The sequence below is a fragment of the Rhinatrema bivittatum genome, chromosome 10 (assembly GCF_901001135.1).
Source record: "Rhinatrema bivittatum chromosome 10, aRhiBiv1.1, whole genome shotgun sequence".
Taxonomy (NCBI): Eukaryota; Metazoa; Chordata; class Amphibia; order Gymnophiona; family Rhinatrematidae; genus Rhinatrema; species Rhinatrema bivittatum.
In genome coordinates, this window is record NC_042624.1 from 109,067,170 (window position 1) to 109,082,342 (window position 15,173).

At 45.1% G+C, this 15,173-nt stretch overlaps 1 protein-coding gene across 5 annotated transcripts in view; it reads left to right on the forward strand.

Annotated features, from left to right (window-relative positions):
- Positions 1-15,173, forward strand: part of GLIS1 (GLIS family zinc finger 1) — a 293,185-nt gene that overhangs the window by 204,330 nt on the left and 73,682 nt on the right. For all 5 annotated transcript variants that reach the window (XM_029617934.1, XM_029617935.1, XM_029617936.1 and 2 more), the window contains one exon: positions 10,993-11,154. In XM_029617934.1, coding sequence (XP_029473794.1) covers positions 10,993-11,154 — 162 coding nt within the window. The remainder of the gene's footprint in view (positions 1-10,992; positions 11,155-15,173) is intronic.

Here is a 15,173-nt window from a genome sequence, read left to right on the forward strand (position 1 = left end):
GTTGTACGCTGTCATCTTGCAGCTAAAAGCAAGGCCGCCGGCTCCTTTTTGCGTCCGGGCTGTGCACATCAGAAACGGAGGGAGACACCAAATGAAACACGGTGGAGGAATTTGATTTTGCAAGCGTGGGCTGTGCTCAGACCTTCAGAGAAAGTGTTGACAGCTGTTTTCCATTACCGGAGAGGGGCTGTGGAGCTATAAAGAAAAACTCATCTCTGCTAATTTACAGAATTAGGCTATTTTGCATAGAAACCATTCTTCTGGGCCGCTCCATGCAGCTGTGCAATGGAAAGCAAACCATTCAGCAGCCCGTGCCTTTTTTTTAAAGCCGTGCGATACTGTAAAAGGAGTCCCAGGAGACGCCTGTGGCCTTAGGGTCAATATTGTCCTAAAAGCAGTCTTTTTGGAAAGAGGCATCTAAGGATTTGGATGCATGTCAGGTTGCAGTTAGTATACCAACTTCTTGTAACGATTTTTTTTGGGGGGTGGTGGTGGTGGTGAATATTCATAATGCGTTGGTGCTTAGTAGGCCAGAAAGAAGGAACGTTTTCATGGAGTCCAGGAGCGCCTCAGATATTTTTGCCAGACGCTAAAGATTTCCCATTGATAGCATGAAATGCTTTGGCAGGGAGCGCTGTGGGGTTTTCCGCCTGTGGGCTGTCTGACATGTCAGCGGCTGCTATGACTGGCTTTTTCCCTTCTGAGATTAAGAATAAAAGGTGACTTGTTCGACTGATCTCATGGCCAAGGTGTATATTAATGAGCTTTTTTTCCTAGTGCTACACTGGACCTTATTTAGATTTCTCGGTTGCAGTCATAATTCATTTCGGTGTGAGCCGCAGCTCTTTCAGCCTCTGGTTTGGTTCCTCTGATCTCTGCTACTGACACTTATGCCAGACACAATGGTAATTCCCTATGCTCGCACAGACTGTAGGGCCGATACAGTAAAAAACGCGGGAGAGCGCCCGCTCTCCTGTGTGCACGATACAGTAAATACATTTATTTAAATTAGGGCTGGCGGTAAAAAGAGGCACTAGGGACACTAGCGCGTCCCTAGCGCCTCTTTTTGGACAGGAGCGGCGGTTGTCAGCGGGTTTGAGAGCCGACGCTCAATTTTGCCGGTGTCAGTTCTTGAGCCCGCTGACAGCCACGGGCTCGGAAACCGGACGCCGGCAAAATTGAGCGTCCGGTTTTCAACCCGCGAGCCGCAGGCCTATTTCAAAATTTATTTTTTTTACTTTTTTAAACTTTTGGGACCTCCGACTTAATATCGCCATGATATTAAGTTGAAGGGTGCACAGAAAAGCAGTTTTTACTGCTTCTTGTGCACTTTCCCGGTGCCCGGAGAAATTAGCGCCTACCTTTGGGTAGGCGCTAATTTCTGAAAGTAAAATGTGCTGCTTGGCTACACATTTTACTTACTGAATCGCGCAGGAATACCTAATAAGGCCATCAACATACATTTGCATGTTGAGGGCGCTATTAGGTTCGGGGGAGTTGGATGCGCATTTTGGACGCGCTATTACCCCTTACTGAATAAGGGGTAAAGCTAGCGCGTCAAACGTGCATCCAAATGCCGGCTAACAGTGCACTCCGGAGCGCACTGTACTGTATCGGCCTGTGTGTAAGTCCATTAAAGTGAGCCCCTGTTAGGAAACAGGGCATTGTTTCTGCTGTGATTTCGGGTGCATTACAAAGGTTTATGTTTATTAAGTTTTATATACCGTTGTCTCAGTCAGACCTTCACAACGGTTTACAATTAGTATGGAAGTGAAGAAATACAATTCATCAGTTAAAAATAGATTACAAATACCAAATGAATAACTAAACGTTGAGGGCAGATAGATAAAATAACTAAAACTTAACAAAGATATTAATGGAATCAAAGAAAAACATTTGGAACAATTACGACTGTTAGAATATCGTAGTAAGGAAAATTGTGATATGCTACAGAGTAACCCTTACACTGCAACATAAGTTAATATTTTAGAAATCTACCCAAATGCAGTTTCTATCCATAGACTGCAGACCTGAGCCAAAAAGTATTTTAAGATTTCTCCACACAATATCCACATTGGGGCAGATTTTAAAACATATGCGCGGGCGTAGATTTGTTCGCGCAACCCGGCGCAAACAAATCTGCGCCCGATTTTATAACATGCGAGCACGCGGAGCGGCCTTGGAGGGAACTTTTTTCCGGCCCCCCCCCCCCCTTCCCCTCCCTTCCCCTCCCCCTATTTAACCCATCCCAGCCCTACCTAAATTCCCCCCCTTACCTTATTTTATGTCTTATGCCTGCCTCTTGCGCACGCCGGAACAGAGGAGGGCTCGGGACCCGCCCCCGGACCGCCGTCTCCTGCACAAGCGCACCCAATTTTAAGTGATCACACACCTATGTGTGCAAAAGTCACTTCTACCATATGTGCGTAAATTTTAAAAGGGACACGCGCCGATGCCATTGCCTGTTTTACCAGTTCCTTCTCCGTTTGCCCAGTTAATAGTTAGGTCTTCCAAACCTCCCTGGTTTGATAGCCTGAACACCCCCCCCCCCCCCACCCCCAGTTTCACCCCTCCAAAATGGCTTGTTAGGGTTTTGTTTTGGTTTTTTCCCTTACACAGCAATCATAACAGAAGTAAAATTGCACAGCAGGCTACCCTGGTGCATTCCCCGGTGCGTGACGGCTCATGTAAGTATTTACGCGCACATTTCTGGTTCAAGTCTCAAAACATCATGTACCCAGAGCATGTCCACACTGCACCCCTTTTCGAGAAGTTCCGAGATGTGTGTGCTGCGGCATTTACACACGTATCCGGGCGGCTTTTAAAATTCGCAAAGAGTGTGCAAGCCTGACATATTTGCACACCCCCTAATTAATGCACACATCAGGCTTTTAAAATTCACCTTTAAATTATTAAATAGGGAGCATGGTGCATGTTGCCTACTGCAGCGCTCGCTTGCCTTTGTCTGCAAATGCATGTTTCACGTCACACCCTAGCAAAGAATGAAAAAAAATGCTCTTGTTTCTTGTTAATTGAAGCATTGTGTTGCATCGCATCGTTGATGTCCGCTTTACTTTTTACTATGGGAAGAGGAGGAGGAACTTATTAAACAAAACGGGAATCCCGAGAACTTACACTGCTACGGTGAAATGAAATTGCTGTCATTGATCTGGAATTATAGAACAACTCGCCGTTTAGAGATCAGGCAGAGAAGGGAGCATTTGGCCTTTGGTAAGAAGGTTAAAACTTGGCTGTTCCCTGATTAGCTGGTGTGGGCTGGTGGTCATGACAAGGTTGGAATTTTGAGTTTTATTTTGATGTGTGTTATTGATTTAAATTGCATTGGTTGTGTTTGTTTAGTTTTATGTTATAATTTTAGTTTACTGTATATGTGTATTGGTTTTATGCTGTTATGTTGAAATGCTATGGTTTACTAAGAAGCATCTGGAGCAGAAGGTCCTGGAACTTTACATTGTTCCTCTCTAGCAAAAGAACCTAAATTGTTACCAGTGACAGAGAAATAATTTTGGACCATTTATTCTTTTTTCTAATCAGTTAATTACCTGTGTGTGTGTGTGTGGTGGTGGGGGGGGGGGCGTTACACTTGCCCAGCTAAAGTTAACCAGATAAGTTATGCTGGATATTCATTTCCCCCAGAGACTCGAGGATTTTGCATCAATTGCCGGGTCCCTGGGGAAACACTAGAAAACTCCAGGCCTCTGTTTTCTTCTTTAGCCTCCCCCCCTTCAGTAAGCCTGCAGGAAGAGGAGAGGAAAGCCTGGAGCACACACACTGCAAGCAGTCTGTGAGGAGAAACTGCAGCCGTGATGCCAGGACAATGGACACAGCTCAGGATAGAATAAAAGTGCACAAGTCTGTCAGCTGTGAGACTTAAGGGGGGGGGGGAGGTTGGCGGGAGCAAAAGGAGTGCTGGGGGTCATTTCTGGAGAGGGGAAAGGAGTGGTAGTGATGATGGGGTGAGATGGTGTGGATTAGCAGAGGGGCGATGGAACGGAGAAAGTTGATGAAGCTGAAAGGGAGAAGACTTCACAGCCTGGGTCCTCTACACCATCGGAGTAGAGAATAGCGGATGAATGGATTGGGTCTCCCCATGGAGGTGGTGGAGACAAATACTGTGTCTGAATTCATCAAGTTTTCATATTTCTTAACCTCTTCCTTCTCCAACCAGGAGAACTTCATTCTCCAAGGCAGCACCAAAGCTGCCAGACTGGAGTTGGGACTTGGCTACTATGTCCCTGAGGGTCTCATCTATATACCTCTCTGTCTGCCTCAGCTCCTCCAGGTCTACCACTCTAGCCTCCACAGATTGGACTCATTCTCTGAAAGTTACGAGTTCTTTACACTGGGTGCACACCTACAACCTCTCACCAGTGGATAAAAAATCATATATGTGACACTTGATCCAGAAGACTGGAAGGTCCCCCTCTTGCTGCTGGATTGCTGCCTTCATCTTAATTTTGTTGCGTTTTTAGTTAAGTTTAGGTTGCTAAGGGAGTAGGAATGTGTAAATAAGATTCCTTTCAATGTATTGGTATATTCACTATTAATCTGGTAGTGACCTGCAATGGGATAACTAAACTCTTGATAAGGGCTAGGGCAATCCTGCGTTTTAGATAAAAAGCTGATTGATTTTTAATGTGAAAGTGTTTCTTGCCTATCAATCAAAGGATGAGCTAGGAAGTGGGTGAAATATGACAGAAATAAGTGATCTTGTAACTCTACAATGAAACACAAGCTGCAGAGACTTGGTATAGCAGATGGCATCACTGTGGCGTGAAGGCAAAAAATGGAAATAGAAGAGACAAGGACAATATACACTCTTCCAAATATTCATACTAGATGCAGATGGAATTTACATGGAATATTTAGGGGCAGATGTATCAAGCTTTTTCTCCAGGGCAAAAAAATTGATCCTATTTTGTCCTGATGTTTTTCCCATGGTAAACATGGGGATAGTTTTATTGATGAAATTGGAGCAATTTTTGTCCTAATGGAAATATTTGATACTAGTAGTGAAAGCCTGTCCAAAGACAGGGAAATACTGTGAAGTGTAGGAAGTGCCTAATTGAGGTGTGTGGTAGTAGGGAGTGCAGGCTGAGCTGGGGTGTACTTGTGGTAATAGAGAGTGAATTGGACAATTCAGAGAGAGAGCAGAGCTGGAGAGTACAGCCAGAGAGAGAGAGGCGGAACTCAATTTCCTTATGTGGTAGGGATTGGTCAATATACAGAGAAAAGGGGAGGAGCTGGAGACTACTGGAAGAGAGAGAGAGGGATGGAGCTCAATTTCCATACAGAGACAGAGGGGGGCGGAACAGGAGAGTAGGGCAGAGCTGGAGAATACAGGGAGGGAAGGGGTAGAGCTCAATTTGCATATCAGCAATGCAGGTGTGGGGTAACTTTTCTCTTCATTACAGTCAGATGTCTATGCCTTACAGTTCAGATCAGTCAGTGGGTGGTGCCATACTGGTGCTCATGGAACCATTCTGAGAAACTGTCAAACATTAAGGGGTAGATTTTATAAAAGTACCCGCGCGTGTACTTTTGTTTGCGCACCAGGCGCAAACAAAAGTACACCGGATTTCAATAGATACGCGTGTAGCCGCACGCATCTGTTAAAATCTGGGGTCGGCGCACGTAAGGCTGCCCAAAATCGGCAGCCGGCGTGTGCCGAGCCGCGCAGCTGGCATCTGTTCCACCCCCCCCCCCCCCCCCGCACCTTCCCCTCCCTTCCCCTACCTAACCCACCCCCTCGGCCCTATCTAAACCCCACCCTACCTTTGTTGCACAAGTTACGCCTGCCCAAGGCAGGTGTAACTTGCGCGTGTTGGGCCGGCCGCCGGCTCACCATGGTCCGATCCGGGGGCTGGCCTGGAGGACGCGTCCATGCTCCCGACACACCCCCCGATGACGCGCCGGCCGCGACATGCCCCAACACGCCCCCCCCCCCCCAGGAAAGCCCCGGGACTTACGCGCGTCCCGGGGCTTTGCGCGCGCCGGCAGCCTATGCAAGATAGGCTTGGCGCGTGCAGGGGGGGTTTGGGGTGGGTTTTCGGGGGGTACACGCGTAACCTATGCACGTACCCCTTTGAAAATCCGCCCCTAAGTATACAAATTAATTTTATGTTGGGAGCAGGGCAGGCACTCAGGCTGTATGAGTTTGGGAGCAGGTTTTACAGAATTTAAAAAGGAGGCAGCACAAGTAACATGTAGTTGGTGATCCAACTTTAATGCCATGTAGCTTCATTTCCTAAACCTCATACGCACTGTAGAATACCCTCCCCTTCTCCCTCTCCCAATGTCCAAATCAGTTTGAGTTTCTATCAGTTTTATCCTCAGAACTGGAGAGTGAACATTTCCTGGACAAAGAATCATTTGGTTTTTCCCACGCATCAAATGCTGGCTGAGCTGTAGAGGGAAATTAATTGAAAACTGCACAGATAATATTATCTTGAGCTCAAAACAGTAGTATTTCACTGTTTTATTAATATTTTCTTGGCTTCCAGCCATTGGAAGCATAATCAGCCTGGCATCCTTCCACTAATTCTCAACAACAACAACAACGAAGAAAATGGATTTCCTTCTGGTTTTGATACATGGAATAGGAAATCGGCATAACATCTGGAAATACAAAATGCAAGCTGGATTAAAAAAAAGAAGAAAAACCAGCTGCAGACTTGCATTAAAACAAAATGTGGAGGAAATTACAAGAAGAAATGAGATTATATACTAAGGGCCAAAGCCACGGATATTGCAGATGAAAAACGAACAAGAGCCATCGGCGCCAGTCCTTTCTGTTCATGGTTGGATCAGTCCAGACTCTTTCCAACACCTCGCTGGCTAACTCGACATGACCCTCCTCTTATATGGTGCTAATGGTGGAACCATTTCATTGCAGGCCAGGGGACAACATTTATAGTCATGATGCTTTGCTAAAGTTAAATAAAAAAAAATAACAAGTAGAGCCGGATGATTGGACTGATGTTCTAGGTCAAGATTTCTAAAGCTCCACCCAATAATCTGGGTGTTACCGGGAAGTTAAGGCTTTCTTCGGCACACTCCTGGATCGTTTGGAAACATGCAGGAAAGCCTCAACAAAATGAGCACCATTTTTGCTATGTAATCCTGTGTCCTGTTTCTTGGACTTGTTGTTTTTCTTGGACTCTGTGATTCTTGACCTTGCCAGCTTTGGGTTTTTTTTTTGGGGGGGGGGGGGGGTTTGCCTTGTACCATACAGATACAGCAAAGGATAAACTAACCTTGTTCAGCTCCCTAAGAACATAAGAACATAAGAAAATGCCATACTGGGTCAGACCAAGGGTCCATCAAGCCCAGCATCCTGTTTCCAACAGAGGCCAAAACCAGGCCACAAGAACCTGGCAATTACCCAAACACTAAGAAGATCCCATACTACTGATACAATTAATAGCAGTGGCTATTCCCTAAGTAAACTTAATTAATATCAGGTAATGGACTTCACCTCCAAGAACTTATCCAAACCTTTTTTGAACCCAACTACACTAACTGCACTAACCACATCCTCTGGCAACAAATACCAGAGCTTTATTGTGCGTTGAGTGAAAAATAATTTTCTACGATTAGTCTTAAATGTGCCCCATGCTAACTTCATGGATTGCCCCCTAGTCTTTCTACTATCCGAAAGAGTAAATAACCGATTCACATCTACTCGTTCTAGACCCGGTACTGCCACTAGGAGCCTGCTTTCCATCACCTGGAAGGGAGAGTTTTCCCCCCGGTGTCTTCCAACCTCGGGCCCCTCATGTGGAAGGGATGGTCCAAGAAAACAAAGAGGTAGGCGATCTATGTATCGCTCCATGGTGAGACCGCACCTTAAATACTGTGTACAATTCTGGTCGCTGCATCTCAAAAAAGATATAATTGCAATGGAGACGGTACAGAGAAGGGCTACCAAAATGATAAGGGGAATGGAACAGCTCCCCTATGAGGAAAGACTAAAGAGGTTAGGACTTTTCAGCTTGGAGAAGAGATGGCTGAGGGGGGATATGATAGAGATGTTTAAAATCATGAGAGGTCTAGAGCCTGGGCCGAGCAATCCATGCAGCAGCGTAGGAGCTGGTGGCCAGGGATGCTCCACCCCTTCCTGCTCCTAAGATCTAACCTGGGGCTTCCACATTACAATCTGTAATAAGAGGGCCCTTATTTCTTCCTCTGTGATAAATAAATTCCGCTTATCGTCGTGGATTTATGTACATCGGGGACTCGAAGGTGTTTTTTTTCTTTATCATAGGTCAGGTTTCTTCTTACATCAACTCCAAAATAGACAAAACTCAATATACTTAACTAAGGAAAAACCGAGTAGACTAAGCTTCGAAGGAAAATGTAACTCCATGAAGAAAGCTGTGTTCAAGACAGAATGCCCAAGCGACAGGAGCCCATGTTTCGGCGTGTATTCGCCTGCATCAGGGAATCACATTTATATAACCCAGTCGGCATCCCTTTATTCAAAAAATGGTGGCTAGACGCTTAGTCTATTCAGGCTCTATAATTTTTTTTGAGAGTTTTCCTTAGTTAAGTATATTGAGTTTTGTCTATTTTGGAGTTGATGCACATTTCTTAGAACCAGCGAATGCATGAGAGCTTTGTGTGCCTAATATCTGACACCGCTTGCAGCTCATTGCCAGGCAGGAGACGGTAGATTGCACTCTGGCACTTTATTAGTATCTGATGCCTTGTTGATTTTGGCAAATTTCTTATGATTGGTGTGAGGATGGTATGATACGTTTTGTGGAACCTGTTTTATCATTTGCAAGCTTATATAATTTACGTCAAGTTCCATAGTATGACCAAGATAAAACTGCCATAATATTTATCCTCTCTAGTTACTGGAAGAGATCAGATTTACTTTTTAAAATGTTTCCTCCTCTTATGGGCTTCCACTTCAGTCAGAATTGGCTCCTGTTGGGCTACAGTGCTGTGAGCCTTTCTTCACAACTAGGCCTGGCTTTACCCCATCTTTAAGCCTCCCTCCCCCCTCCCCTAGCCATCGCAGTGATAGTCCTCAGCCGCAGATCTCTCTGGCACCTGGTACCCGGTAGCTCCGAGTCTGACCATTAGGTATCGCCATTGTACAATGTCTGAGACTCCCTCCCCCCCATCCCTTCCATCAATCCCAGGGTGAAAGCTCCCTTCACAGCATTAAGGTCAGATACCAAGGTGAGAGCTCTCGGTAAAAGAGCGCCATTGAGAAGCTGAATAAGAAGGACGTGGAAGGATTTAGCATGTTTCACAAACTAGTCTAATTGTTGTACACAGGGAAAGGAATCCAGTTATTTTGCAGTCCATTTACACCGGGTGCCACAGCAGGTCTGATGACTAAAGGAGAGGAAACGATTAGCCAAGCAATGTGCAGAGTGTGCTCTCTAACCCTTTCTTAGGTCTAAGCGTTCAGCTCTGTAATTGCTCTCCCGCTGAAACAGACTGCAGGATCAGTTTTGCCCTTAAAAAAAAGCCCAAAACACAGGCCATTAAGTTAATTGTTGTTCAGTTTGCTCCGTTGCCACAGGCTCATTGAGAGATGCTGGCACTGCCCACTGATGTTCCAGAACTGTACTGGGTTCTGTTCTGAGCTTTAATTCTCTCCCAGACTTTATCTGTTGCTCAGGAATGAAAAGAAATCCTAGTTTAGGTCATGAAGGAGGCAGGTGGAAGTTGGTGGGTGCCTTTTACCCCCAGATCCAGTTCTCAAAAGGAAAGTCCGAGCACATTTCCCCTTGGTCCAAGGAAAGAGAAGTACCCACTGGTGTGTTTTGTGGCTCCTTTTTCTGCCTACCTACCACAAAAAAATGCAGATAAAAGTAGCCGCAATGTGGAGCAAAGCATCTACAGTACCTTTAAACGCACTCAGAGTGGGCAATTTTTAAATAGCCCCTTTACTCAAGTAAATAGCCATTTGCCCAGGTGAATGGATTTTTGACATTTGCCCTCTGTGAGCCTGAAAAGATCTCATGTATCTCAATAGCATTAGCTTTCCCCATCACCACCTCACCCAGCTCATCCCTAGGAGAGTGATCCGGGCCTGGCGTTGTCCCACTGCATGCTGGGTAATGTCGACCTCCTTTTATTAGGGGAATCAGAACTACATCTCCAAGCATGCAATGGGGCAACGGCAAGACCGGATCCGCCTGTTTGGGCTTCCCTAGAGGTGACGGCAAGCCTAACTGTTGCACAACACCGGTTGGCCAAAATCCGGGTGGGAGAGGTTTCGAAGGCAGCTGAGCTGTGCGGCCCCTGGCCAAGGATTGCTACTGCAGGGTTAAAAATGGGGGGACAAACACAGGTAGTTGTGAATGAAGGCTGGATGCCCAAAGGTTCAGGTAGGATCTGCCAATCCCCAACACCTCAAAAATTCATTTTGCTTTATTGCTCCCCATGTCAGCCTGTTTTCTAGAACCACAAAAATAGTAATGCTTGACCTCACAGGATGAGATTGAAAGGGAGTAGGCTCGGTGTAATCTAAAGAAATATTTCTTCACAGAGAGGATGGCGGATTCATGGAGCGGCCTCCCTGTGGAGGTAGAGGAGACCAGAGCAGTATCTGATGTCAAGTTCCCATGGGACAAGCACGGGGGATCTCTGAGGGAAGCGTAGGGATCCCTCAGTAGGTGTGGATGGGCAGACCCCTTCTTTTGACATCACGTTATTATGCTTCTACCTTTCATGGGAGAGAGGGGTGTTAAAACTTTTAATTACTAACTGGTGGGCCATCCTCATGGCTCAGACACAGTGCTGTGCACTGGCGAGGAGGGGATCCGGGTTGGCGCAGCTTTGGGGCTATAGTACAGAATGTTGTATTCCATCTATGAATTACTGCAGATATTTATATCCTGACGCTTCAAGGTTCGGTTCCACACCGCCTTCATTGTGGCTGCACACAGGTTATTTAATAAGGGCTTTACAGAGTTTTTTGTTTTCTTTTTTTTAACTTTATTCCAGTTTGAAGGGTGCAACAAGGCATTTTCTAGGCTTGAGAACCTAAAGATCCACCTGCGGAGCCACACTGGGGAGAAACCCTACCTCTGCCAGCACCCCGGCTGCCAGAAAGCTTTCAGTAACTCCAGTGACCGAGCGAAGCATCAACGTACGCATCTGGATACTGTAAGCACACTGTAACTTCCTTTCACACTGCCGTGGACACCAGGGTTCCTCACAGCGTGCAGTCCATATAGAATAAGATTGCTTTTTCCAACATTTATTAGGGGCAGCTGCGCAAGTTCATCCATATAACCTAAAGAGAGGCATCTTGGTTATCTCAGACATGGAGGGCGATGCATTAGATATGTTCATGGCCAGGGCCTTTGTTTCACACATCCAAGAATGAATCATGTTAAGCTGAATTGCATTCCTTTCTTTATTTGGTGGACCTTTGAATTCTGACAATGTCAGAAAGTGAACCTTCCAAAGAAAACGTAATCCTGTTTGCAGCTGGGTAGATTATATATCCATAGGAAAGAGGAGAGTGACCATGCAGACAGGTAAAGAGCTGCAGATTTCTGTGCACAACTCGTGGATGGCCTGCATGGATCGCTTTTAGGAGCCTGCAGCACTTCGGTGAAAGACAGAAGATACTGACCGAGAAATACTTGAATGATTGCTTATGGGACATCACTGATGTCTTATCTGGGCAGCTGGCTGTCAGGTCCCTTACTGTGGCCAGTAACTTTTATGTCCCCAGCAAACTGAAATTTACCCAGTATATTAATTGCAGTTATATTACATATTTTAGTGATCTGGCTATTCACAGAATTTCATGGATGCATGAACCCTTAAATTAGTCAGTGGGGTTGCCTGATTTGGGATCAGAGATGTGTAAAATACACAAGGTATAAATGATACAAGATTAATGATGAAAGCCAAAAGGAAAGATGCTTCTTTATTATAAAGAATATGCACAGTTAGCAATGTCTTGCTATTTTAGCTTCCGAGAGAAGCCACTCTGTACACAGCTCTGTACAAGTAGACAGAAATATTTTTAAGGGTGGACTGAATGCTTAACATTATGGTTCTCATGGCTCCTATATGAGTCTGGTTTTTAGGATATCCACCATGAGTATGCATGATACGTAGCTGCATGTTCTTGCTCTACACGACCAGGTTAATGTGCTTGCGCTCTGGTTGCCTGGAATACTAAACCCGTTTGAGGGACACGAGAACCCAAGTTGCCAACCACTGGAACAGAAATCATATAGATGGGGAAAAGGGTGGTTAACTCTTCTTAAAGAGACTGCAGCTGTAAGTGGGATTGAAAGGAGCCCATACAAGTGACCTCAGGAAGGAAGGAGGCGTTTGCAGGAGATCACAAAGATGGTGGGTTTCTCCAGGGATTGGTGGAATCCGTCCGTGAATGCGCGGCTTTGGTCCAACTTTGGAGAAAGAGGTGGGGAGGAAAGGACTTGATAAAGTGAGAGTGAGCTCCCCAGGTGAGGGACAGCAGCATGAGGTGAAAGAAAGCTGAGGGGTAGGAAGGACAGAGGTTGCAGGAAGGTATGGTACCGAGCCTCATGCAGAGGTGGTTCCGTTCATCTGTAGTTCTCACCTTGTGTTTAATAGCATTATAAACTGATGGGCCTCCTAATCTCAGAGGAATCACCAAAGTATAAATACTTATATTGAAGCTGAAGGTGTGGATGCCTCCAGTACATTCATCTGCCTTGTTTGAAAGAGGTGAATATTATGTATATTCACTTAGAGGCTTATGGGGCACAACTTCTTAATGCGATTGGTTTGGTTTGTTTTGGTTTTTTTGGACTGGGTGATAAGGTTGCCAGCTCGCTCCGGATTTTCAGGACAGGTTGATCCAGTCCCGGTTTTACCCCACTGCATGCAGGGACTTCTTCTGATTTCCCCATTGCAGTTCCTAAGAAAAGCAAGACTTGTAGGTACCTGCATGCAGGGGAGTAAAACCAGGACTGGATCAACCTGTCCTGGCAGCCCTACTGGGTGGGTAAGAGAGCAGGATTCGGGCCCAGCAGTGTCTTTTTGCTCCTTTGGGCTTCTAGTTCAGTCTGAACTGGTCTCTAATTGAAGTTACAGCACCATGAGCCTTCATTCGCAGCTGCTAACGATTCCCACCCCCATTAATTTTAAACCTCATTGCCCCCGAGCCAGCCCAGCCGTTGCAGGAACAGTCCTTAGTAAAAGGATAAACAGACAGGTTGCATCCTCTGGAACTTGATACACATGCGCCGGAGTCCGGCCACGAGGTGTCACCGTTGTGCGATGGCTGAGACGCAAGCTGCAGACCCCCTTACCTCGGCAGCAGCCACAGCCCCGGGGATTGGAACCCAGCTCTTTCACATGGCAGCGCGGCAGCAGTGCCATTGAGTCATCAGGCTGGCCCTGATGTTTACGGTTTAAAGAGCTAAACATTTCAGCCCATGCAGCATTAAGGAATGTGTAAATATACAACACAGAAGAGCCTGCAAAAACAAACACTTAGAGGGGAAAGACACATAGTCACATTTTCCAAACCAAAGCTCTCTTACGATAGGGTTTCATTTAATGAAGAGGTAAAATACTGTAAATTGGAACTGTTCGGCTTTGCTTTATAAGCATTATCAACTTCTTTCAAGAAAGGTACTTCTGAAATCTAATTACTGGTAGTAGAGTTCCCCGTGGTTTAGTAAATTTGCTGTGCCCATGGCATTAATAATCATGCAGAACTGACTCCATGCGCTTGTGCATTTCTCTCCGCCTGTTCTTGCAGAGAAACTTTTTTTTTTTAACTGTTTCTTCTTTTTTCTCTTCTGCTGCTTTTTACTCTGACCTGTGTGCAATCAGCAGAAAGGTACAGTAACTTTTTTTTTTTTACGAACTTCAGATGTGTCTGATGCTGTCACATCCACAGGGCTGCTCTTCCTCTGTTTTGTATTCCTGCTCAGCACTTGGCTTCTTACTTAACTGTTTAATCCCCTGGCTGTAGGGTAATTCTCATTTTTTGTTTCTTTTGACGTTTAAAATGCCCATTCCATTAATAAAGGTCGCTGTATAAGGATGGCATCTTTGTTTTGCTGGGATGTGCCTGCTCTACTTACTGGCTGCATCTTTTGAGGGGGGGTGGTTCTGCACATTGAAAATGCATTTCAAAGCCCAGAATGTGTTCTTCCTGAAATTGATGTCATGAGCTCTGGAAAGAACATGTCCTGACATATGTGTTGCATTTTTAAACAGTGGAGCACCTGAGTCTGCAAAAGAAAAAGTGTTTTTAAGCTGTAAACTGAGAAACTGCGATTTGGAAGTCACAGAGCAGCCTTATACAGTATAGCTGATAGTGTTATATCTGTCTATCTATCTATCTATATATAAACACAATTACTTCTGCCCCAGGGGACCATAGCGTGCTGTATATGGCCAGCTTTTTACTCCAGGGTGCTGAGGTTGAACTCTAATGTACAAAGGTTGATTTGACAAAGAGAAAGAACAAATTAATGGAAAAGACAAGGTGCTTACTGCTGCTAGGAAAACATTTTTAAAAGAGCACATTGAAACGCCATCTGCACAACTTACTTTGGCACGCACTTATAAAATCCTTATTTACATTTTGAAAATAATAGTGAAACAATGGCATGGAACTGCAGGTCTGTCTGAAACAGAGAACCTGTCCCATGGTGATGACATCATCATTCAGCTGCATGTATGAAGTCCCAGGCAGTGAACTGAACCATGATATAAGCAATTATGCGACAGTTTGTTCCAGTTTGAAACAAAATAATTTAGCTTGAAGAGACCGAGAGGAGAGAGAGAGGAAATCCGGGCCAAACTGTCAGGTGTGGAGTTCATGGGATTTAAGATCAGTAGTCCTTGGCTCCAGTTGTGGATTCCTAGCAGGTGGCTGGCAATAGAGCCTACTGTCACTAGGATTTTTTATTTTTTTTTTTAGTAAATTATTTTTATTCTCCAAGAGCTCAATTCACACCCAGCAGTTTTGGGCTCCAGAAGGCAAATAGCAGCTGAGCTTCAAGTTTTCCTGAAAAACTATCGTAACAGCAGACATTGTGCTTCTATTGCAAATCTTTTAAAACACGCCATGGTGACTATTCTTTCGGGATGATTTTTGTTTTAAAAAAATGATGAATAAAACTTGCAAATAAAGAGCAATAAAAAAAGATATTTGCTAG